At 35.0% G+C, this 25701-nt stretch overlaps 1 protein-coding gene across 1 annotated transcript in view; it reads left to right on the top strand.

Moving 5' to 3' along the window:
* Positions 1-25701, top strand: part of LOC136029893 (uncharacterized) — a 36893-nt gene that overhangs the window by 1492 nt on the left and 9700 nt on the right. Inside the window, exon 2 of the mRNA XM_065708377.1 lies at positions 11415-11719. Coding sequence (XP_065564449.1) covers positions 11641-11719 — 79 coding nt within the window. The 5' untranslated portion in view covers positions 11415-11640. The remainder of the gene's footprint in view (positions 1-11414; positions 11720-25701) is intronic.

The following is a 25701-nucleotide window of genomic DNA, read 5'->3' as shown; positions in this document are numbered from 1 at the left end:
AATGATCTCTGAATCACAAAGGCCGTAAAATTAGAGTTGAAATTACTAAAAATACTTTAGCGTAAATAGTGAGGTAAAACAAAGAGGTAAACCCCTCATATGCGTAATAATTTTTGTCCGTTTTAAGTTTTAATGCTGCTCCTTACTTTCAGTAGAAAAAATTTTCATATTTATTTTTTCATTGTTTTTTTTCAAATAATCCTAGAAAATCCTGCGCCCCCTTCATTGGAATTCTCTTCCCCCATGAGAAGTTTCTCCATGGAAATACCCTCCTACGTAACTCCTCCCCTCAACTCTCCCCCCTAAACCAAACAAATCCCTCTGAAAACGTCTGTACACTTTCCAGTAACCATTACTATATGTTAACACAGGTCAAAGTTTGTAACTTGTAGCCCCTCCCACGGGGACTTTGGGGGAGTAAGTCGTCCCTAAAGACATATTTATTAGGTCTTTCGACTATGGTGAATAAAATGGCTGTCTCAGAATTTTGATCCGGTGACTTTTGGGAAAAAATTAGCGTGGGAGGGGGCCTAGGTGCCCTCCAATTTTTTTGGTCACTTAAAAAGGTGACTAGAACTTTTAATTTCCGTTAGAATGAGCCCTACCTTAACATTCTAGAACCACTCAGTCAGTACGATCACCCCTGGGGAAAAAACAAACAAATAAACATGCATCCGTGATCCGTCTTCTGGCAAAAAATGCGAAATTCCACCTTTTTGTAGATAGGAGCTTGAAACTTCTACAACAAGGTTTTCTGATACGCTGAATCTGATGATATGATTTTCGTTAAGATTGTATGACTTTTAGGGGGCGTTTCCCCCTATTTTCTAAAATGAGGCAAATTTTCTCAGGCTCGTAACTTTTGATGGTTATAACTGATGTTGATGAAACTTATATATTTAAAATCAGCATTAAAATACGATCCTTTTGATGTAACTATTGGTGTCAAAATTCCATTTTTTTTAGAGTTTCGGTTACTATTGAGCCGTGTCGCTCCTTACTACAGTTCGTTACCACGAACTGTTTGATAGTGTGTTTCATGGAAAATAAACATAATATTTTATATCTTTTCGATTTTTTAGCAATAATTTATAGTTTGGCTTGATAATTTATATTTATAGCTTGAAATTTTAATCTTAATGCTCTTAGCCTTACAATTAACAGTAATAATAGCATTAGAACTAGTAAATGCAGCAGTGAAACCTTTTCAACAATTTTTGACACTTTCATCCATTTGAATACTCCTTAAGTTGACCTGAAAACGTAATACCATTCACAAAAAATTGTATCTAAGCTCTTTGACAACCTTGATACACTTCCACTCTTTTGATTGATTTAAATTGTAAGAGCAGGAGAACATTGTAAGAGCAGGAGCACATAAACATAACTATTCATAAAATACTGCTGATATGCCTTTTTGACAAACTGCAGACAAATGGCGTGTTATGATTCAGTTTACCTCTCCCATTAGTTACCCCCCATATTAGTAGTAGTGTGTATATTATGCCTTTTGTCAATTGATTTTTCCCTGTAAGCATTCTCTGAGAATTCCAGTTTAATACACAAATCAATTCTCAGGATACGCTCTTTTGACAATCTGAATGCACATAGTGTCTTTTAATTCAGTTCAATGTTACCCTCTCAAATTTTACCTTCATAGACTTATCCTTAGTAGTTCTGGTATTACAGTAGTTATGGTGGTAGTAGGAGAGGTAGTAGCAGTGTTAGTGTTGTATTAGTAGTAATAGTACTAGAAGTAGCGGTAGTATTAATTGTAATAGTAGCATGTACCTGTTGCCTTTTGTTCAGTTAAACATCCCTCTCATGATGCCCCGTAACTTTCACCTTGATTCGGTAAGCTGTTTTAATAATATTGCTGATGTGCCCTTTTTACCCCCTTTTGACGCTCTTCTCATCTTAACACTCCATGCCTTACAATTTGTTGCTATTGAAGTAGTTGGGGTAATTTAGTAGCAATAGCAGAATTAGTAAAAGTAGCAGTGGTATTAGTGTTAGTAGTTCACTAGGGGGCACTAGAGCTTCTGATTTCCAATCGAATGAGCCCCATCCGAAACTTATACAGTCTTATTTTCCAGAAGAGCCTTATATGTCTAAAATAGGCACCTAGCATATCTTATAGCGCTTGCCCTGAGGGTTTTCGGGGTTGTCATGCTCAAAGGCATCATTGTGAACCTTTCAACTACGCGGAACAAGGTTGCTATCTCAACATTTTGATTAGATTTGTTTGAAGAAATGATGGTCAAGGGGTGGGGCTGGTTGTCCTCCGTTCATTTTCGATTATTCATTTGAGTACTAGAACTTTCAATTTCCAATCAAATAAACCCCTTTCGAAGTTTCTACGGCAATTCCTTCTATACAAAGTACCCTGGTATGAATAAAAATAAATAATACATTGTGCCAGCATCTTTCTTTACTTAGGCAACGCTATTGCACTGCCTATGACTTGTCCTCTTACTCATTTTTGTTGACGTCTATGCAGGTAAAAATTAGCCTCTTAACCCATATCCTTACCGGAAGGTAGCCCCCCCTCGCCGCGACCTCACTCTAGGTTACAGCCTGTACCTCTGAGCTCGTTGTCGGTCCATACTTGACATATACCAGGTAAGACAGCGTAATATGTGGCACTGTCTAAACGTAACACAAGAAACATTCTAAAGTTTTGCTAGGAATCTGGAAAAAATCTGTTTGGAGAAATTCTCATTTTTAAAATGCACAGACTGAACAGGTTGTGACGACTCACTTCTGAACAAGAAAAAGTTTACTGAAGTTTTTAAAGAAAGTGGGAATATAAAGAATAGGTTGAAGCACAAAGATCATTAAAATTAGAATGTTTTTGCCATCTTGACCCATGTGAGGTCTATTTAAACCTGCAAACAGTGGTTTAAAAAAATTCTTTTGGCTATTTAAAAATTACGAAGTTTTTAGCACAGGGCCAGATTTTTGTCACTTCGAACTGTGAAAATAAATAAACAAATTAATTAGTTAAATTTGACAACACTTTTTCTCGGTATAAATTTAATATCAACAATGCGCTGGTTCCCAAACACAACCCCACGTTCAAAGGAAAACTGGACCTTCATAGTTTGGAGCCCTATCTTTTTAGCTTATCTGTTGCTGATATTTCACCCACGTTTCTTTTTTTCAACCTGAGGTCATCTACTACCAAAAACTACAGGACTGCAAATAGAGCTCTTTTTCATTTAAAGTTCGCCTCCCAATTTTTCCTAATTTTTCAAGATGTATACGAGTGCGCAAGTTTCTACTTAACCAAATTAAACACCATAATTCATTCTCACTGTCCTTGGTACTTCAAGCCCCATTTGCAATAGGATTCAATTACCAGCTATATTCGGCCTGTTCTAAATTATATTAATTAGTTGTGTTCAAACGAGGGTTTGAAAGGAGTAACAGTCAGTCAGAAAAAAACTAAATACTTATGCAAGAAGAACCTTTAATTTATTGACTAATATATTTTGATCAGATATATATTCAGATGCAAAATTAAAGCTTGGGAACAGGAAGAATCATGTGTTAACCTAGGAGACAATTAGGCTTCACTGATAAATCTAATAATATAATCAAACGAGTAAAAGTTCAAATAGGGATAAGTCCTTTAGACAGTGAAAACAGATACAAACAGTCCTGGATATTCCAATCATAGACAGGGCAATTTTGTTGCCTAAGTAAAGAGGAACATTGGTGCTATGTATTATTAGTTTTTTTTTACCAGGGCACTTTATATAGAAGGTGTCATAGAAACTTCGAAAAAGGCTCATTCCATTGGATGTTGAAAAGACTAGTCCCCTTTACAATAATTGAAAGTGATTGGAGAGAATCCAACCCTCCCCCGCGCCCATCTTTCTATGTTTGGTGGAGTTTAAAAGTCATGAAATTACGTCTTTGAAGATGAAACACCCCCCCCCCGACTCCTCAGTGAAAGGATTGTATGTTACGTCCCGAGGGTCTATGAGATTTTCATGGAAAGGGTGGTCATATCAACTTCGGGGGGGGGATCTCATCGGATTGGAAATCAACAGTTCTAGTGTCTATTTAAGAGTAAAAGTGATCTGAGGGCGGCAACCTCGCCACCACGTAATATTTTCCCTAAGTAAGAGCGATGAAGACGTTCATGGTGAATTTGCATAATTTTATCCAAATCATCAAGAAAAGCCGCCGTGTTTTCAATATAACTAGTTCGAAAAACTAAAGTTTTTTCTCGTTGCAAATAGTCCATGCAGATTTTTTGGCTCTCGACGAGATTCAAAGGCATCATAATAGACCGTGCAAATGTTTTTACTTGCAATAAGCATCTTTAGTCGCTATGCATATACCGTTCCATTGCAAGCAAAGAGAGGCGATAAAGTTGGTGAATCTCTAGAAACTATTCTTAGAGAAGATTTATATTGAAAACTCAAACAGATCATGATAGTGAATTTGTTAATCCACATGTAAAGAAGGTATTGCAGAAATATAATACATTTCTCTATCATAGCCTTAGTCAGATCAATGCTTTACCATAGTCATAGTCAGATCAATGCTCTATCATAGTCATAGTCGGATCACGGCTGCACTGGCAAAACGATTGATCAAAACCATTAGCATTTTCATATAAAGATGTTTTTAATGATGGAGCATTGTAACTCGCTCGATCCAGTTTCATTTTGCGACAGGTAGTTGCTGATACATTTGATGCAAAAATCTCTCTCACCTCGTTAAAACTTCATGTACGAAAACAACACGTTATGAGTTCTGTTGCTTTGGCAATCGAAAAATTTGGAGTGACAGAAAATTATATCAGACTGCTCGTTCCTCATACGATCACCAATCAAAGACATATGCAACAGGCTCTCACACCTACACCGATTCTTCATTTATCAATGACGAAATTACTTCAAAACTTGCTTTGGCATTTGTAAAAAGTGCCAGGGTTATAGGATCATGGACAGGCCTACCATACAAGTTTGAAGTGCTTTGAATCTCCTTACTTGTTTGCAAGCAAATGGACACCCACTCTGCAATCTATCCTTTGATAAATCCTATAGAACCTTCTATGAGTTACCAATGCAGTCTAGATCGGAATTCAGAGATATTCAAAAACGAAATAACCGATTCGATGTCATAAGAAATTATTACATTGAACTTGTCTGACACTCAAGATGTGAGTATTTTATTAACGGCCACTGTGCGTGTAGAGTCCAGCATCGCCGAGCTGCTGACGGAAATTGTTGCACTAATCCCGCTAAATCAATTTGAAACCCCTTGGAAAACCATCCCCAACAAAAGAGTTCTAACAGACTTCACACCATGAACACAAATCAAATAGTCAATGCCTTAAACTTGGATCTATACTTGCCCAAATACAAGCCCTATTGCGTACCCTCAGATTTCCTTGAGCAAATTTAAAGTATTAGCTATACTATTATCATTGTTAATAGCAGTCAATCAAACATAAGGCCGGGTCACTGGCTATGTATTTTTCAAAGAACGAAATGCATTGAATTTTTCAATCCTCTTGGCTTACCATATGGATTTTCCAGTCCCTATGTCAAGACCTATTTTGAAAGCAAAAAGTCTATTATTCAAAACAAAAGGAGGGTGCAAGAATTGTCGACCAAAAGCTTTGGCTTTCACACATTTTCATATTTTTTCCAATGCTCTGGCCATACTTACAATGAATTTCTCAGCGTTTACGTTGCTAACCCTCGGTTGAATGACTTGATAAAGAAAAATACTCTTTCCTACCTGTATAATATTAATTTCAGTACCTAAGAATAAAGTGTTCTAAGAATGTTCGTAAATTTGTTTATTAATAAAAACGCATATACAAAACAGTCTTTTTCGCTTTATTGAGCAGATTTGGTGCTTTAGTTTTCTTCTTCTGCATATAGATGATCATTGTCATCGATATCAACTAGTGTGGCATTATATTCGGATTCGACTTGTATTGACATTGTAGCGAAAAGTCAGGGTCATGTCTCATGAAACACAATGCAATTTAACTTTTATTGTGTCTCTTTGTGAAGTCAATGATATTTTTTCGTTCATATTGTAAATTTCACGGATATCAATTTGCTTATTTAATGTTTTTAAATGAGGAAATGAAGATTTCTCAAATGAAGAATCACCCTCCTTAACTGTCGCATATCTAAAAATTTCTAATTTCACAGGGGTTAAAGGAGAGCTGGATAGCAGAAAAGAAACCGAGGGAGAGGCTGATCACTGTCCAGTAGCTTTCTGTTATTCAAAACTTGACCTAAAGCTTTCAATGTTCAATTGAATTAGCCCCCTCCTGAGTTTCTGCGATGGCCCTTTTAATTTGAAGCGGATGGAAAAGTTTTCTTGCTCTTTTCTAGTCCTTTTTTGGACAGCCTTTTGATGTAAAGCTATGTTTTTATTTATTTTCCTTCTGCATTAATGTCCCCATAACCCAATATTTCAAAACTCAGACCAATCCAAAAAAGTCGGCCCTTTTTGTAGCCCCGTGTTTTTAGAGGAGGGACCATCTCGTGGCTACTGAATTTTACATGTTAGGTGAATTTCCCCGTTCGTTAATTTTCCAGAAAGGAACTTCCTGGAAGGTTTAGATGCAGGGGGAATTTTCCATGGGGAATAAGCCAGACCCCAAAACAAATCCGTCAAAATCACTAATATTTGATTTTTTTTTTTGAATTGGTAGTAGTTGGTATTACAAAACAATTGTTGATTAGAAGTAGTTAAAAAAAATAAAGAAAATCATAAAAATAGTGATTTGTTATTATATTATTTGTAATTGGATTTGTTTTTACAGGTAAGTAGATATGTGGACTTTCGCGCGAATACAAACCCTCATAGATTTTCCCCAGCGCGAAAGTGTTGTATTTTATTTATTTATTTGTGAATGTTGAAATAAAAACTTGAACCTGAAAACTTGTTGGGGAAACTGCTTCTTCCACTTATAGTTGAAACTGAAAAAAATACGGAAAAACAGGCAAAACTTGCAATAAGACGATAAACGTTGAAAAAGAAAGTTTGTAGAACCTCATATGCCTCTAATATTACAAAAGATTGAGAAGTCTTGGTCACTCAGCCCAAACAAATTTGAACTTAATAAATAAAAGTCAAAATGAAACAAACTGTTGAGAATAGTCACTGTTCTTAGGCTGGATTAGAAAAGAACATTTGGCTAGAATTTTCAGGCAAACGACATTTAAAAGACTATGGAGAATTAAAGACTATAATGAGGATTAAAAGACTATTTGTAATTTTAATTAATTTGACTAGGTTATATTTAGGATTTCAAACAAAAATAAAGTTTCATTTTGTTAGAAGACAACTTCGTCTCAGAAAATGGCCCCAAAGTTAATATGGCATTCACATGATGGAAAGCCGGCAAACCTTGTCGATTAAATTATAGTAAACCAAAGACTGGCAGGATCAATACAAGATACAAGGGTATATAGAAATACTGTTATTGATGTTAAAACTAAAGATCACCATCTAGTGGTGCCTAGGGTTAATTTTAAAACTGAAATCTATGAAGGATATCTACCTCTTGGTAAGTAATGATGTTGGTATACTCCAGGATGAGAATGTGAGAGAAGCTTTCAGGAAAAGTTTAATACTAAACTTAAGCGTTTAAAATTTGACAATGTAGAAGATGGTTGTAATAATTATGGAAAAACAATTGTGAAGCTGCTACCTAGGGAAGAAAGTTAGGACTGCGACTAGGAATATTAGTGAAAGCTTTACGTTCCATATAGATGAGAAGGGGCTTGTACAAGAATTATCTCTGTAATAGATCCTAAGAATACAAAAGGAATGTAAAGGAAGAGGAGAAAGCAGGAGGTCATTGATAAAATTGCCAAGGATTTGGAAGATGCAGCTGGACTGCATAGTAGTAAAATATTGTATTGGAATGTTAATAAGCTGAGAGGGAGTAGTCAATCCAGACTTGCCCCAGTTGAAGATAGGAACGGGGTCACAATTAGTTATAAGGAAAGAGTTAAAGAGGGATGGGCAGAATATTTTGAGAATGTGCTAAACCGAGATAGTGTTGCAGGAAAAGATATAGAGGAAAATGAAAAAGCTTGTGATACCTAGGATGTGAAAGAAGATTTGTCTTGTAACGAAGAATTGGCGAGAGTTCTAAAAGGATTAAAAAATAATAAGGCTCCAGGTACTAATAGTGCGATAAATGAATGTCTTATATATGTTGGTTCTAAGGTTAGAGATAGGTTACTGAAGATCATATTAGGTTGGTGTCTGTAGATAACAAATAATTTAGTAATATGGCACTTCTTAGACTGAGAGATGCTGCAGATAAAGTTTAAAGAGAAGAGCAGTGCAGTTTTGGAAAAGGTAGAGGATGTGTCTACCCAATTTCCCCTCTTAGACCAATAATTGAGTAGTGCCTGAGCCTATGGATCATGTCATTCTGATTGTCCCTTGTACATACCAGCTAGATTTTCATTACAAGTAAATTTAAGTTTTTGTAGCGTAAGCTTCCCATTTGATCTAAACTTGGTGTGGTCGCCAAGATTTTTAGAATCGTGGAATTTAGGAATCATTAGTATGTTTCGTGTATTTTATATCTATGTGTGGTAAATGAATTATGTTGCTTTCATGTTTTTTTCCATAGTGTTTAGCTTTAGAATAGAAAGTGAAATACTTTTTGTAATTTGAATCACTAAATAAATTCATTCATTCAAGCTACTAAGGCTGGGAAAAAGTGAAGATAAAAAGGTGATATTGGGTACGCAAAAGATTGATCAGATGGGTAGCTTCACTTACCTTGGTAGTATTATCAGTAAAGACGGTGGGAGCAGTGAAGATATTAAAAGTTTAATAGCCAAAGCTCAGGGTGTTTTTTCACAGTAAAAAAAAAGTTTCGGAGAATTGGAAGATGAGTCTGTAAACTAAGATTAGAATATTGGAAGCTACAGTGATGACAGTGGTCAAATATTTCTCTGAAGCATGGGCGCTCCAAAAAGTGAATGAAGATTTGCTAGATTATTTCCAGGGAAATTGCCTACGGATTATTCTGTGTACCCGACTGACTGACCGTTCTTCAAATAGTAGACAGCATGACAAATGTGGTTCAATCCCACTTTCTAGGGCTATAATGGAAGAAAGGGTGAGATGACTACTGCACATTCTTCAGATGAAGGATGAAGATTGCCGAATATTTTCCTTTTTGGACAACCGTCTAGGGATTAACTGAAATCAGGTCGTCATCATCTGTGATGGAAGGATGTCATGAAGAAAGATTTAAAGGAAATAGGAACTTCCTGGGAGGGTGTAAAGAGATTGGCTTTGAATAGATAGGGATGGAGGAGGAGCACGAGTAGCTGTGTTGGCCTCAGTTGGCTTGGTGGGGCGCTGAGTTGTCGGTACTAGTAGTAGTAGTAGAAGTAGTTAAAATCTGTAAGCCTTTTTCTTGTCTTTTGGTATTTTTCTGGGGGGGGGGGTATTTTCCGGAGATAAACTCTCAGAATCTTTCCTAGGCTTTTCATTATCTTTTCATTTACCAGCATTTACCTGCTAAATTGAATAGCACTTGGTGTTTAACCCCCCCACCCCCCATAAAATACACCCCCAGAAAATACCTTCCGGAAAGTACCTCCCTGGAAAACACAGACCACCCATGGGCACTACTCCCCCCCCCAAATTTCCCTCAAAATACCCCCTCCACCATCGAAAATACCTTCTCATAGAAAATACCCCCTGATAATACCCCCCCCCCCCCCCGCATATATATACCCCCTGAAATCCGGTCTTCATTCACTTTCGAATTAAAGAAAAACGCTACAAATTTTTTTTTGATCGACTGAGCAAAGTTGGCAGTTTCTGCGACCACGAGGCTGAGATGGGGAAGAGAAAAGGGCAATCCTCCTCCTATGCAGATTTTGCTCATTTTTGGGTTTAAAATTACCATTTAGTTTCATAATAACAGAGTAGACTAGAAATATTCCCAGAAATCGAGATGAATTAAACATTAATTTCACATTTTTGATACTTTTTTTTAAAGGTTTTTGTACCCCCCCTCCCCCAAAAAAATCAAATTCCTGCACGTGGCCCTGGGGGTCGTATATCAATTCTTCATCCACCCTCTCCTTGTATCTCCTTTAGAATTGATTCTATATTTATCTGAAGGCTAAGAAGAGTTTCGATGTTTTAGCATAAAGATGCTCCTTTTGAGTAAACTCCCTCCCTCCCTGACTGCAAAACAATCGGAGAACTCCAGGTAGAAGTTTGGTATATGCTTATCACGGCCATATTCAAGATTTTTGGGGGCGGGATGAAGAAAAAACTTTAAAAACATCAAATGTGAAATTAATATTTAATCCGTCATGATTTCTGGAAATGTTGCTGGTTTAAGCTGTTATTATGAAAATTTTGAGTAACATTACATCCTAAAATGAGCAGAATTTATTCTTTCTAGATGGGGGACTGCCTTTTTCTTCAAAGATGAAAGCAATTTCACGTCTGCAGTGTTATGTTATAAACATCACGTCTGAAGATTCAAGCTCATAAACTGAAAATAGCCTCCAGATAATTCCACTGAAACACCTCCAAATGCAAAGTTAAGTTAGCAAAGAAAAAGTAAGAACAATAAGAAGATTATTATTATAGGAATACTGTCAAATCTCCGAGTGTAAGAATCTTCCTAGAGAGTTCTCCCCCCCCCCAGAAGATTCCCTCCCCACGGAGAACTGTCCCTGTGGGAAATCCCCCCACAGAAAATTCATCCCCCCAAAAAAAAACATGTTTGAATATTTATCAATAACAAATACTATGCTTAAACAAAAGGGAAATTTAACGAATTGCAGACCTTTTCCCAGGGGCTAGGGGGGAAGGGATATATTATCCCCAAAGACATAGTTGCTAGCTTTTAAACTGCGCTCAACAAAATGGCCATCTTGATTTAACTAACAAAAGGGGGATGGGAGGGGTCTAGCTGACCATCAATCTTTTAGATCACTTAAAAAGGGCACTAGAGGTTTGAATTCCCCTTCTGATGCCCCTCTTCCCAACATTCTAAGCTTTCTGGATCAATGTGTTCACCCCTGGAAAATAACCCACACGAACATGCATCCATGACAGTAAAAAAAAATATACAAATTTTGGCAAAAAAAAACAAAACAAAACAAAATCCCATATTTTTACAGATGGGAGGCTGAAACTTCTACAATAGATTTTTTGGATATGTTGAGTCTGATAGTGTGACTCTTGTTAATATTTTTTCGCTTTTAGGCGGTCTTTCATCCTATATAAGAAAATTCGGTAAATTTTCTCAGATTCCTATTAGTTTTTTTTTGTGTAACATTAAACTTAATGAGCTTTATAAATTTTGATGAGCATAATAAGTTGATTCTTTTGATATGTGTATTAATATAAATATTCTGGTTTTTTAGAGTTTCGGTAACTATTGAGCCGCGTCACTCCTACTTTACAAGTTGTCTCCACGAACTGTTTGATCAGAGAAGATAAAGACTTCCAGTATCGAAGACTTGTTTCAGCCATATTTATTTTGAGAGCTAGGCAAGACGTTTCCCTATCAGTGCATTGGACCTTCTGATCAGTTCTTGAAGAAGAGGATAAACTTAAACTCAACATTTAGGGAGAAAACATACAGGATAAATGAAAATCATCGTCATATTGGCAATAGTTGTTTCAGCTATAGATGTAACTGGCAGAGAAACTTCTGACGACTACGAGAGTAAGTTTAAATTTTTACCCGAGCAGCTACTGTACTACTTACAATTCACTGCAACACTAAGCCAAATGGCCAACCACCACAGCTATGCACGCTCCTCTTCCATCCCCATCAATTCAAAGCCTCTCTCTTTACACCCTTTCAGGATGTTTGCATTTCCCAAAAATATTTCTTTATAGCATCTTCCCAAACCAACCACAGACGACAAGCTTTCAGTATAGCCCTTCACGGTTGGCCAATAAGGACAACCTTCGGCAATCTGTCATCCTTAATCCGTAGAACATGCTCAAACCATCTCAACCTTTTTCTCATCATAGCCCAAGGAAGCCGGATAGAACCACATTTTTCGTCAGCCTACTGTTTGAAATACGGTCAGTCAGGCTTGTCCCCAGAACAATCTGTGGGCAATTTCTCTGGAAAATCTATAGAAAATGTTTATCCACTTTTCAGAGCCCCCATGCTTCTGGACAACATTTGATCACTGTCATTGCTGTACCTTCCAATATTCTAATCTTTGTTTGTAGACTTATCTTCCTATTCTTCCAAACTTTTTTCAAATGTGAAAAAAAACACCCTGAGCCTTTGCCATTCCACTTTTAACATCTTCAGTGCTCCCACTAATAATACTACCAAGGTAGATGAAGCTGTTAACCTAATCAGTCTTTTCGTTAACCAACGTAACATTTCATCTTCACTTGTTCCTAGCCTTAGCGACTCAATCTTCTGAGCATTAATTTTTAAACCTGTTCTTTTTAAGCTCAATTTTTAAAAGCTCATTTATTTTGCTCAAACTTTCATTTACGATATTTAAATCATCAGCATAATCTATGTCCGGGAAAGTTTTTCCTCACCATTTGATTCAGTCTTCTCCCATTGCCTTTTCTGTGCTCCTCAAGACAAAGTTCATCAAAATGATCCTTATAAAGGGGGACTGAACACGATCTTGGTTAGCTCCTAATATAATACAAGACCAGCTGCTAACCTCATTTCCAACCTTAACCACAGCAGTGTTATTCTCGTAAATAGCACTTATCACTTTATTGTATTTGTCTGGTACACCAAACATATACCATACAAGGATAAAACCTTAGCTAAAGCTATTCTATGAACAGAATCGAACACTTGCTCACAATCTATAAGACTGAGGACCAAAGGTGTTTGATAAATCACGCAATTCTCAATTACTATCATACGAGTTAAAACTTTGTCGACAAATCCTCAACCCTTTCTAGAACAGCGCTGTTTTGCTCTTATTACCTTATGTAAAGGATCTCTAAGTCTAAAAAGTATTACACTAACAAGTAATTTTAGTAAGTTACCTACAGAGAACAGGAAAATGCCAAGATAATTAACACACACCTTGTTATCACCTTTCTTATGCAGTGGTTTAATTAGGATTTTCTAAAATCGCTAGGGACTTCCCCGATTTGAAAAATCACATTCATAGCATTCAGTAGCTTATTTCTAACTTCAGATCCGCCATATATAGGAAACTCACTTACCACAGTAACAGAATCTGTGGCCTTATTATTTTATTATCCTTTTAGAGCTGTCGCTAATTCTTTCTCACACAATAAATCTTCCTTCAATTCAAAGGTATCACAAACTTTTTAATTTTCCTCTATGTCTTTTCCTGCAACTCTATCTCGGGTTAGTATATTATCAAAATGTCTCTTTTTGACTCTTTCCTTATCAATAATTGTCTTGCCGTTCCTATTTTTAACTGGGACTAGTCTGGACTGACTACTTTTTCTCAATTTATTAGCATGCCAGTACAGTATTTTACTATCATTGTAAGCATTGTAAGCGTTGTCTAGCTGCATCTTCCTGATCCTTGGTAATTTCATCCATGGCCTCGTCTTTACACTACCTTAGTTCATATTTTAATACTTCCTCTATCTTCTTTATTTTACTCTTGTTTCAAAAGATCTATCATTCAGATAATTCTTAGTGAAAAACTCCAGCTTTTCCCCTAATGTTTCACTATTTAGTTATGTTCCTAAGTTCTTTGCCTAATACACCATCAGTAACTTATGAACACCATCTATATTGTCAAATTATGAACTCTCTACTTTAGAATTTAAATGTTTAACGACAAATTTACCTAGGCTTTACAAATTTACCTTCTAACGACAAATTTACCTAGGCTAGGGCACCATCTATCCCTATTTCTACAGACATGGGCGTTAACATATCCTGATAAAAATATAACATTCCTACCTTGGATCCTGTTTATTTGCTCCTTAACTGTAAGTAAAATTCCTCAGAGTCACCAGTAGCTCCGCCACTCAGTTCTACAGGTCCATGCTACTATTATAACTGATATCCTGAGCTTCTTAGTCATAAAATGAGCCTATAGTATTCTATTATTAGTAGCTTTCCAGCCTTAGTGATTTCATAATTTATCATGAGCCCTACTCCTTGTCTATGTACCGCATCCTTTGTCTGAGTAAATAAATTCTATATTAACTATTCTCATACTTCCTACCCTTGAGATATGAGTTTCTGAATATCCAATATGAGTTTCTGAGTAAATCCAAATTGAATCGTCTGATCTTGGCAGTCAAAATGTCAATACGATAATTGTTTTTTTAATGTAGTAAAATTCCAAGTTCCGATTTTCATATTTTTTAAATCATCGAAATTATTTTGGCCTCAGGAAAAGTAATGGTCCGGGATACCAGTGCAGCAGGGGTACCAGTATATCTTCTTAAGTGTACAAAGTGTTTACAACGGCTTACAATCGGACAACAAGAACTCCCTGAAACAACCAGTTGAATCGGGGCTTTGTGCAACCATGGGCCTATCTTGGTCACAACGAGGTTTTCAGCACTTGGCGATGCTCGAAACCAAAAAAAAAAAAAAATATGGCAATGTCTCGAAGCAAAAGAAATGTCATAAAGAAAAAACGTCTTGAAGAAAAAAAATTTAGAGAAGAAAACGTCACAAAGAAAAAAACGTCTCAATATTATGAAAAACATCAAAAAGAAAAAAAAAACGTGAAGTTAAATATATGTCTTGAAGTTAAAAAAAAGTCTTTCTAAAATAAAAAGTCTCGAAGAGAAACACTATGGCTGACACGTGGCACCCTTTGGCGGGTATTGTCACACCTCAGGCATTTTCAGATATTTTCCTAAAAAATAACTGTTTACACTAGAATCGATCATTTAAACTCAAAGAAAATTACCAATAGCGTTTCTTCTGATGACTTCTTGCAATTGACGCCAACATGGCACAAAAAGGCTGGCATACAGCACCCTCTACTAGTGTATTATCAAACCTAAAGCATTTTTCAGAAATTTTCCTACAAAATTAACCGTTTATAGTAGAGTCGATCACTTAAGCTCAAAGGAAAATTCCCAATAGCTTTTCTTCTCATGACACATCGAATCTGACCCCAGATTTTGGCGTACATAATCTGTGCACTGATACATCAGTACTGATGTGTAAAGTGTATAATCTGCTCACCTTAAGCCTTTTCAGACAATTTCTACAAAATTAAGGGTATAAACTAGAGTCAATCGTTAAACTTGAAGGCAAATTCCTGTGGTTCAAAAGACCCTGGTTCCAGTTCTGAATCTGCTGGCTTCCACCCCACTTCAAATGGTTCCAGTTCCCACTAGACCCATTCCGATCCCAGTTCCAAATCTGGCTCTGCTTCTGTCAATTCTGGATCCCCCACTTCTGCCCCCTTTCTAATTCCACAGTTCTGATTTCACCAAATCTGCTCTAGCACCACTGATTCTAAGATATTGTGAGAGAAAATTTGAGAGAAAGAGAGAGAGAGAGAGAGAGAGAGAGAGAGAGAGAGAGAGAGAGAGAGAGAGAGAGAGAGAGAGAGAGAGGGAGAGAGAGAGAGAGAGAGCGTCTGTTTGCCTGTCTCTGCTTGGGTCTTTTGTTTGTCATTGCGTTTTTGAGTGTCTGACTATGTGTGGGTATTTTTGTCTCTCTTTCCACCCCTGAGTCTCTGCGTCTATTTGACTGCCACTTTGTCTGTATTTGTGTGATTTATGCTAAACAAACAAGTTGAGAAGGTTAGGAAGTAAATATCGGAAGCATACAAGTAACGAAAGCATGATTACTGGATGATAATGGTAATTTTGATTTAAAATTGAAACGATTACCTAATCAAGGTGATCCAAAATCAGAGAAAAATGTTCTAAATTTACAAAATGTGAATTATTTTAAACGATTTCAAGGGTGAAGTTGTTCACCAACAAATTCTTACAAATCAGTATTTAAGTGAGGAAATTAATCGATTAACTAAAATTTATAAATTACGAGACAATATATTGACTAGAGTTGATGACTAAGGACTATAAGTAAAATACACCTTAAAAGCAATAAAAGAAGATATTAATGCGAAAAACAGAAGAATCATAAATATTGCACACCCAAAAAATGGTGCGAATACAGTTAATTTTCCAATTTAATTGGTGTACTCGAAGGGGCTTAAGCAGTTATCTGAGCGTTTAGACAATTTCGAAAAGGTTATAATAAATATACTTTTATAGATCCCGATGAAGTATTTAAAAATAAATGAATGGAAGGTGAATTAAAAATCAGGCCTATTAAATCTTTTGAAAAGGATATTACAAAAGTCTTTACCTTGGAATTTTATCTAATAAAACTTCTTTAATAAATGGAAAAGTATGCAATTTATTTATCAGAATTTCAGAAACTAAAAATAAAACGTGTTTTTATACAAAACAAAATGTAAACAAAATGCACACAAAAGTGAATGAACGAGAAACTGTTAGACTTTTACATCATAAAGGACAGATGACTAAGATTGAAAAATATAAAAGTAAAAATAAAGAATGTGATATTGAATTATCCTTCAAACTACTTCTTTAAAATCATCCAAAATTATCATTTTATCTCTTTTGATAAATTTGAAATCAATAAGAAAAACTGAATTTACTTTATACACAATTCATTTATTCCCTCTTTAAAAAGCAAAACAAACAGATGTTCTTAAAAAATAGAAAATCACAAAATTCGAATAGAAAAAAGTATTTCTGGTAAAGAAACTGTTAAACTATTGCTCAAAATTAAATAATTTGAACAAATCGAGCAAGGAAAAATCTATCTATATACATAAAAATAAGTTGTCTGTGTGTCTGTGTGTCGAGTGACGTCATGTTTGTCGACTGACAAAATTACAGACCGGGACATCGGGACACAAATGACGACCGGGACACCGGGACATAGTGAACATAAATGACGACCGCGACACTCAAAGATAAAGTGACCGGGACACAAGGAATGTCTGATTAGCAATCACCATCAACAAAGCACCGGGACACAAATGACGACCGGGACACAGGGAATATAAATGACGACCAGGACACTCAAAGAGAAATTACAGACCAGGACACCGGAACACAAATGACGACCGGGACACCGGGACACAGGGAATAGAAATGACGACCGCGACACTCAAAGAGAAATTACAGACTGGGACACTGGGACACAAATGACGACCGGGACACAGGGAAACAACTACAACGGGGAAACATATGACGTCTGAATTATTTCATCATGTACCAATTCAAAAACGAATGTATTCAAGCCAAAAAAACCTAAAAAAATCTAAAAAAAAAGTAAAAACTACAAAAAAAACTAAAAAGAAAAAAAAACTAAAAATTAATAAAAAACTAAAAAAGTTAAAAACTAAAAAAGAAAATAAAAAAAGGAAAAAAACTGAAAAATAAAGGAGAAATAAAAATAAAAATAAAATAAAAAAAAACTGAAAAGGTAAAAACTACAAAAAAACTAAAATGAAAAAGAAAAAAACTAAAAAAACTAAAAAAAAAGGTAAAAACCAAAAAAAAATAAAAAGAAAAAAAGGAGAAAAACACAAAAATTTATTTCATCTCATATACCAATTCAAAAACGAATGTATATACAGACCGGGACACCGGGACACAAATGACGACCGGGACACAGGGAATATAAATGACGACCGGGACACAAGGACACAACTACAACGGGAACACCGGGGGGCACAGGGGGATATGTAAATGACGACGGCGACACAGGGAATGTTCGATTAGCAATCACCATCAACAAAGCTCAAAGGCAATCATTAGAATCATGAGGTATAGATCTGAATACGGATTGTTTTTCCCATGGACAATTATATGTTGCATGTTCAAGAGTCAGTAAACCTGACAATCTATTTATATGCACAGACAATGGGACATCGAAGAATGTTGTATATTCGCAAGTTTTATGTAGTTAAAAACATATATATATATATATATCTATCTATATTCACAGGTGGGACACAGGGACACAACTACAATGGCGCGTAACTAATATGGCACGTAACGACTTACGCGCGCAGGGGGGGCTTGGGGGGTTGCGAAGCGTCACCCCAACGGCTAGTAAAGAATAAAGATGTCTATATAATTCTATTGTATCATCAACTAATTCAAAATGCTGGCTCCATTCTCATAGCAGCTGCAAGAAGTAAAGCCGCTAAGAGAAAATTGTTGATAAAAATCGCCGATTCTTCAAAAGCTAAAGGTGAGCTTTTAACATTACCGGAGACTCTACCGTAAGGTCGGGGTTTAAAATTACCAGGTATACACAAAATTGTCGGATCTGTATCGGGAGAGGTTGTTAAAGCTCCCAAAAAACGTGGTAGACCCAAGAAAATACAAGTAGAAGCAGTTGAAGTATCTAAACATCGCGGAACACCCAGGAAAGATGCTGAAGCTGAGAGTTCACAATTCAAAGAATGCTCACTTCTAAAGAAACGGTAAACGTGTCAAAGAATCAAAAATCACAAGGTGCCGTTGACAAATATTATAAATATGGAGTGAATTAAGTTATATTCCTTATCTTCGGTGTTTTTTCTCTTGATAACTTACCAAGTAAGATAAAGAAAAAAGAATGTGGTTTAATCAACTATGACTGTATGGGATCACCTGTGGTGTATTGGAATTGTTATTTCAAAGATCCCTATTATTCATTTATAGAACTTTATGATTCTTTTGGAATCCAACCCAGAAATGATATCATCAATGACTTAAAGACTTCAAATAAGCAAATTACCAATCATTTTGCTCAAGTCCAAAAAATTTAACGATGTAATTTGTTTGTTCATTATATAAAAAGAAGATTTAAGGAAATGGATCCTCAGAATTTTGTATAAGGTTTACTTTCAAATATAAATGGAAGAATAACTAGAAAAGGAACTGCTTGTTCTTCGTAAAAATTTTGAATATTATGGAAATATAAGTAATACTTTCTTACTATCCAAACTTATATTTAGTGCATCAGGTTTATCTGAATTTTGCTATGTTACCCCTTGCTTCTTTTAGTCTTGGGGCAGTTCTGATTGAAATACTTGAAAAATATCTAAGAATACCAAAAGAAAGGCTGAGTATAAAACTCCTTCTTCATTCTATTTAGAATTGGTTGCTATGTCTAAATCAGGTGAATTGTTTAATAAGGAAATAGTTAAATAAGAAAATTAATTAAGCAAAAGATTACACTTTTCCTCTTGAAAAATATACAAAAGAAGCAAAATTAAATGGTTATAAATATCGCGTGAAGCCAGTAAAGCTCAAGATATAAATAAAATCTTTCTTACCTTCTGAACTATATTCTCCAAAACTTTCAAAATACAAGCCATCTTTTTCCTAAAGCTATACACGCGACATGTTACTCATATGTCATCTAACTAAATTACCTGTCATTACCTAAAGGTTCTTTTTAATCACCTGAAAATTCTTTTCAAATGAGAAGTAGTTAAATCAGCTTGTGAAATTGAGCTCTATTAAACGAAGTAGACATGATTGCGTAAAGGTTTCTGACGCGCGTTTTGATTTCTTTTCAAAATTTTTTCACCGAGCAAGAATTCTGGGGGAGATAGCCAAAGTTATTTTACACAACCTTTCCTTGTTTCATTTGATACATAGAATCACTTAAAAAAATTTGCAACTGCTCTGCTTGAAGCCTTAACCCTTAGGTTCCAGGTCAAGCGTTTTAACCAGTTGCGCCAAAGGACACATCTCTAAAGTTGTATAAAAATAGGACGGTAATAAACAAATTATGATTTAGAATTTACATCAAATAAAATCATCGCCTAATAAATTGAGAATTTTTTAAGCAAAAGAAGATTCGAAAATAATTATAGTCGAAGTATTAGGAAAGAAGATTTAGACATTGGAATGACATACACGATTACAGGAATGAAATGTGTTACAACTAAATATTGAAGAAAATTGATTATCATTATTAATTTTAAAGGTAAAATGATTGATCTATTTGCACTTAAGCGTTTTGATTCTAAAGCAACTGATCTTGAAAATAAAGTTAAAAATAGATAAAAGTGTAATTTTTAAGATTATTGCAAGAAAAAAATAAAGATAAAATAAATGATTTAGATATTAATTAATATTGAACTATCCAATAAATATTAATTTACTACCTTTTATCGGTAGTAAAGAATAAATTGAATATAATTAAACTCTTTTTTCACAAATTAATCAAATTGTTATTCCAAAAGACCTATTAAAATGGCGTGAATTAGATTGAAAAGGGGTTAAATTGATGGGGTGATCTAGGTGGGGTCTAAAACCCGTATTCACATTGTGAAAAGTATAAAAATAAGACCAAACATAATTTCCAAGGATTTGTTTTCATGTTGAATGTACGGGTAAAAAATGTCCAAATATGCAATTATTGATATTAAAAATGATTCAAAATGGACTTAAAATGATGTAAATTGAATAGATGAGTTAGGTGGTCCAGAATCCCCATTTACTATACTACTCTTGTGTGACTATGTGTGTTTTTGCGTTTGATTCTCTCTGTGTTTTTAGTCTCTCTCACCGTGCCTGTCTGTCTGAGTGTGTGTTTGCATATCTCTACGACTTTCTTTGTGTGTTTGTGTCGTTTCCTCTATCACTGTGCCTCTGTATCTGGCTGTGTGTTTGCCTGCCTCTGTGTCTAGCCTTGTGTGTTTTTGTTCCTGACTCTGAGTTTTTATATATGTCCTTGGTCTCTCTCTCTCTCTTTCTCTCTCTCTCTCTCTCTCTCTCTCTCTCTCTCTCTCTCTCTCTTCGTGTCTGTATGTTGACTGTGTTTGCCAGTTGCTAAGCCTGTCTTTTGTGTTTGTGTTTCTGATTCTTTGTGTTGTTGTACGTTTTTAACCGTACCTGTGTATTTGACTGTGTGTTTGTCTATCTCTGTGTTTGTGTGTCGTATGTAATTTTTTTTCTCCCTAAAGCCTTTCCTGTGCGTCTGACATTATTCCTCTCTCTCTTTCTCTCTCTCTCTCCCTCTCTCTCTCTCTCTCTCTCTCTCTCTCTCTCTCTCTCTCTCTCTCTCTTTGTTTTGTGTCTCTTAGAGTGTGTTTGCCTTTTTCTGTGTATGGACTTTTGAGAAAAAATCCTGCCCATATCTCTCACACTTTGGTAAAAATCCTGCTAACCTATCTCATACTTTAGTATACCCTATGGTCCGCTAGTAGCACATCTGTCTCTGAATATTCCTTTTTTTTGCATCTCCGACATTGGAATGAATATTCTAAGCGTTTTAGTGTATCCTACAAATAATGGTAACATAACATAGTAATGCCATAAAATATTTTTTTCAATGTATTATTATAGAAAATTAATATTTTCAATTTATTCCATCAAACACTTTATTATGTTCTCTCTTTGCACAGTACTTATTCCATATTCGGTCATACACAACTTCTAACAATTTCGCCTTACATTTAGTCATTTAAGGACTGTATTTGCTGGTTAACCCAAGAAAGTAATAGTAACGTTTGCTGGTACTTTGTCTTTGATCAATTCATCTTTTTATTTATGTGTTATATTTTCTGTCTATGCATTTTTCATTTTTCTTGCAGTTTAACCGTCTATTACGACCTTAGTATATATCAATTGCAGTTTTGGCACCCGGAAAAGATATGTATTATGACGTTGGTGCTATAGTAGGCTGTTCTACTTGCTGTCTTTTTCTGAATTTTAATTTCATAAAGATAGCGATATCATCTAACAACGGACAATGTTTTACTAATAGTAAAAGCAAGAAGTTGACTATCCTTATTAACTAAAAGTTTGCTTTCTCTTTGAGCATTGTCATCGCTGGAAATATTACTCTTGTATATCCTCCATTTTGATGATGAAATTCTTGGGCACTCCAAAAGAATTTAACTCCCTACTGTCATGACAACACCAGCAACCATTTACAATAAGATCCCCATTACTGCTTGTTTAATAGATCAAATAATTCTTCTGGTAAGGATTCAATACTACGATTCCTTTATCATGAAGACACAATTTCTTAAAATATTTATTTTCAGCTTTTAAAATAGGATGTGACTGTTTATCCTTCAAATAAACAAGAAACACTGTTCAAAAACATACAGCAAAGTAGCTACAGTCAATGGTCAACCATATATTACCATATAGGGAGTCGCATACAAAATCCTTGAATCGGTTGAATTTGGAGTGAAATTGGTGGAATCGGAACTGTGGCATCGGGGGGGGATCAGAAGTAGGGGATCTGGAACTGACAGAACTGGGGCCAGATTTGGAACTGGCATTAGAGCGGGTATAATGGGAAATAGAAGCGTTTGGATTGGGGTGGAAGCAAGCAGAATCGGAACTAAAACCAGGGTCTATGGAACCGGAAGAATTTTTCTTTAAGTTTAATGATCAATTCTAGTGTAGAAGGTTATTTATGCATGAAATGGATGAAAAGGATTTATGTGTATTAATAACGCCAAAGGGTGACATATGACATCCATTGAGTGTCAGACTGGCGTCAATAGCTATGAGTCATCAGGAGAAAAGCTATTGGGAAATTTTCTTTAATTTTAAATGATTGATTCTACTGTAAACGGTTATATCTGTAGAAAAATGTCTTCTACAAATATAACACCTAGTGAAAATGCACTAGGTGTGATAATGCATGCCAGATGGTACCACAGGCCAGTCATTGTGTGCTATATTGGCGTTAATTGCTAGCAGTTCTCAGAAGAAACGCTATTGGTAATTTTTCTTTAAGTTTAAATGATTGACTCTAGTGTAAACAGTTATTTTTACAGAAAAATGTCTGAAAATGCTTTAGGTGTGATGTGCACACGGCAAGATAGATTTGGCCGTGTCCAAGCCATGGAGTGCTTTTTAGACTGTAAGTTCAAGAAGTTTTTCTAGCTTCAAGATGTTTTTTCCCTTAACATTATTTTCTTTGAGATATTTTTTTCAAACTTCGAGATGTTTTTAAACTTCAAAAGTACTTTAGTACTAAGTAGTATATACATGTATCTTCAACACTTTTTTTGTTTAAGTAAACAAACAATCTCTATTACGTAACTTACAAATGTACTATAGTATACTGGTGCATTATAATATTGCACAAAACCCAGGTGTTTATAATAACGCCTTGAGGGAATCGTCATTTAACTTCTTCTTGAATAAGGGTAAAGAAGAAAAGAGTAGTTGCAATGGCTGTTTTTAAGACCACTGAAGCCTCACTATTTACCCGTGAACTGACAGCTATTCTAATCCTGTAAACAACTATTTCTTTAATACTGAGAGCAACAAGGATATAGAACAATATTTGACTGCAACCTTATTAGCGCTAATCGTCTAATTCACACTATTACCTTGAAATATAGGACATTATTACCTTTATTGTCCAGTCAAGATAAGCTTACAGCAAAAGGGCTAATAAAAAGCTGGGGCCTGTAATTCAGAATCTTTTGGGACATTTCTTGTATAATGTAGTCCCCCCTTTTTTTTAAAGGAATATCTTATGGTTTATATCATTTTTGCCATAATTTTTTTTTGTATTTAGAAGTTTTCGCTTGATCCAAAATGTGTTGGATCATTCGCTTGATCCAAAATTTTTTAGGGTTTTGGTTACTATTGAGCCGTGTTGCTCTTTACTATAGTTCGTTACCACGAACTGTTTGATCAAGCTTCTATATATTTTAAATTCCCATGTATTAAATTCCAAACATTCGACAAATTCAGTTAAAACTTACCTGTTTAACAGTAATCTCCGAATAATTTTCAGGATTTCTGTGGACCTTCACTACAGGGAATTTCCTTGGGATAGACCTATTCCAAGTGTCCATTATATTCTTTACAGTTAGACCGTTAAGGTCTACCGAATACTTCGTAGCTGCAATATTCAAAAATTTCTCCACAAATCATCAACAGTAGCCGTGTAATATCTCCTGGAAAATTAAAAATATAATTTGAACGAAAATGTTTCGGTCGCTCAATAATTACTTTCAGTATTTCCTTATTTCGTAACTAGTGAATGAATTCAGTGTTTAAATAATTCAGAAAATAATCCTTTTTCAACAGGGGTTCAAAACTGAGATTGCTCATTTTTGGAAGTATAGATAATTCTTGACTAGTCGAAGACTAAATGAAGATTTACGTTTTCTAGTGGTTAAGTCAGTTGTCTGTTCATGCTCTTTTGTTCAGCTCTTTTGTTTCATATGGAAAAACTTGCTTTAATCTAATTTTTATCAACGAAAGACGATGAAACTTTCGTGGGCTTCGCATAAAAATATTAACGACTTAGGAAAATACTGTTATGACTTTATAATCTTTTGATTGTAGTGAATGGAGCTGAATGGAGTGAATACACAGCTCCTGACGGAAGAAGCTATTTGATCCTCTGTTTGGGAGAAACCTCTTTTCTTATTACGTGCATGGTTGTCATATTGAATTTTTAATTTAGAAGACTGGCATCAATAGCTATGAGTCATAAGGAAAATACCTAATGGGATTTTTCCTTTAAGTTTAAATGATTGATTCTACTGTAAACGGTTATATTTGTAGAACAATGTCTGAAAATACACTTCTGTATCCTTCCGTATCCTTATGGCAGTAAAAATACAAACCAATCGACGTTACCAGAAAGCCCAAAATAATATAAAACCTTGTGAATTATTCCACGATTATTGTGCTGATAGTATACCGCGTTTTTTCTTTTCCTGAGCTCTTTTCAGGACTTTCAAGAGACATAATAAATTAAAAAGTTAAAACATTATGTGAAACATTATCCTGAGTTCTTTTTAGGATTTTCAAGAGACAAAACAAATGAAAAAACTAAAATATTATGTGAAACATTTAACTCTAAAAATTAGATACTTCTCAGCATTGTGATACTTGTTAGGAAAGTAAATTTTAGCAAAGTCCGATTTCTACATTTCTGCTCATCTTTTTTATCAAATTACTTTTACAATTACAATAATAATTGTCTATCATAATTATTGAATAATAATAAGTACACAGTAATCATAATTACTGTATAATCCCTGTCATAAGTATATAGTAATCATAATTACTATATAACTCTTGTAATAATTATCTGTTCTTACATAATTACTGCAATAAGTGTCAAAGACTGCTTTTCCTTGAGGTTTTTATTTTCTTTATCTACCTGCTTAGTAAGTTCTATGCTACATTCTCTTAAGCTGAGTAAAACAACTAACTACAAAAAACCATAAGACAATTAAATTCTTACTCTATAAGGTAAAACGTGTTTTAACATTTTTTCTTCCATTCTTATCCACTTTTTAAGATTCGACACAGATTCTTTGACATACCAAAGATTCAAATAACGAGTAGCATATCATTTGACCTATATCTGGGATGATTAGAAGGGGGTGCATTGTCAAAAAAGTGACCGTTGTTTTTTTTAAATAGAGATACAATAATGAATCTAACTTTAGTACTTGTATCTTTTAAGCATGTTTCCCTAAGAAATGGTCAGCCACAAAATTTCTACCAAACATACCTGTTTTGACATTTTAAATAAATATCCTCTTACGTTTTCAGTGAATTAGCACTCTTGCTGAAGCTCCACCCCTTTTTTTTCAAACACAAAACATGAATGCAACTCCTTTTAGTTTTGAAAATATTGCCCAAAATTTAATTGTAGGTAACAAACGTAGACTCTTGGTATTATGTATTCCTTCTATATTGTAA

The sequence above is a fragment of the Artemia franciscana genome, chromosome 8 (assembly GCF_032884065.1).
Source record: "Artemia franciscana chromosome 8, ASM3288406v1, whole genome shotgun sequence".
Taxonomy (NCBI): Eukaryota; Metazoa; Arthropoda; class Branchiopoda; order Anostraca; family Artemiidae; genus Artemia; species Artemia franciscana.
This window is presented reverse-complemented; position numbering and strand designations above follow the sequence as displayed.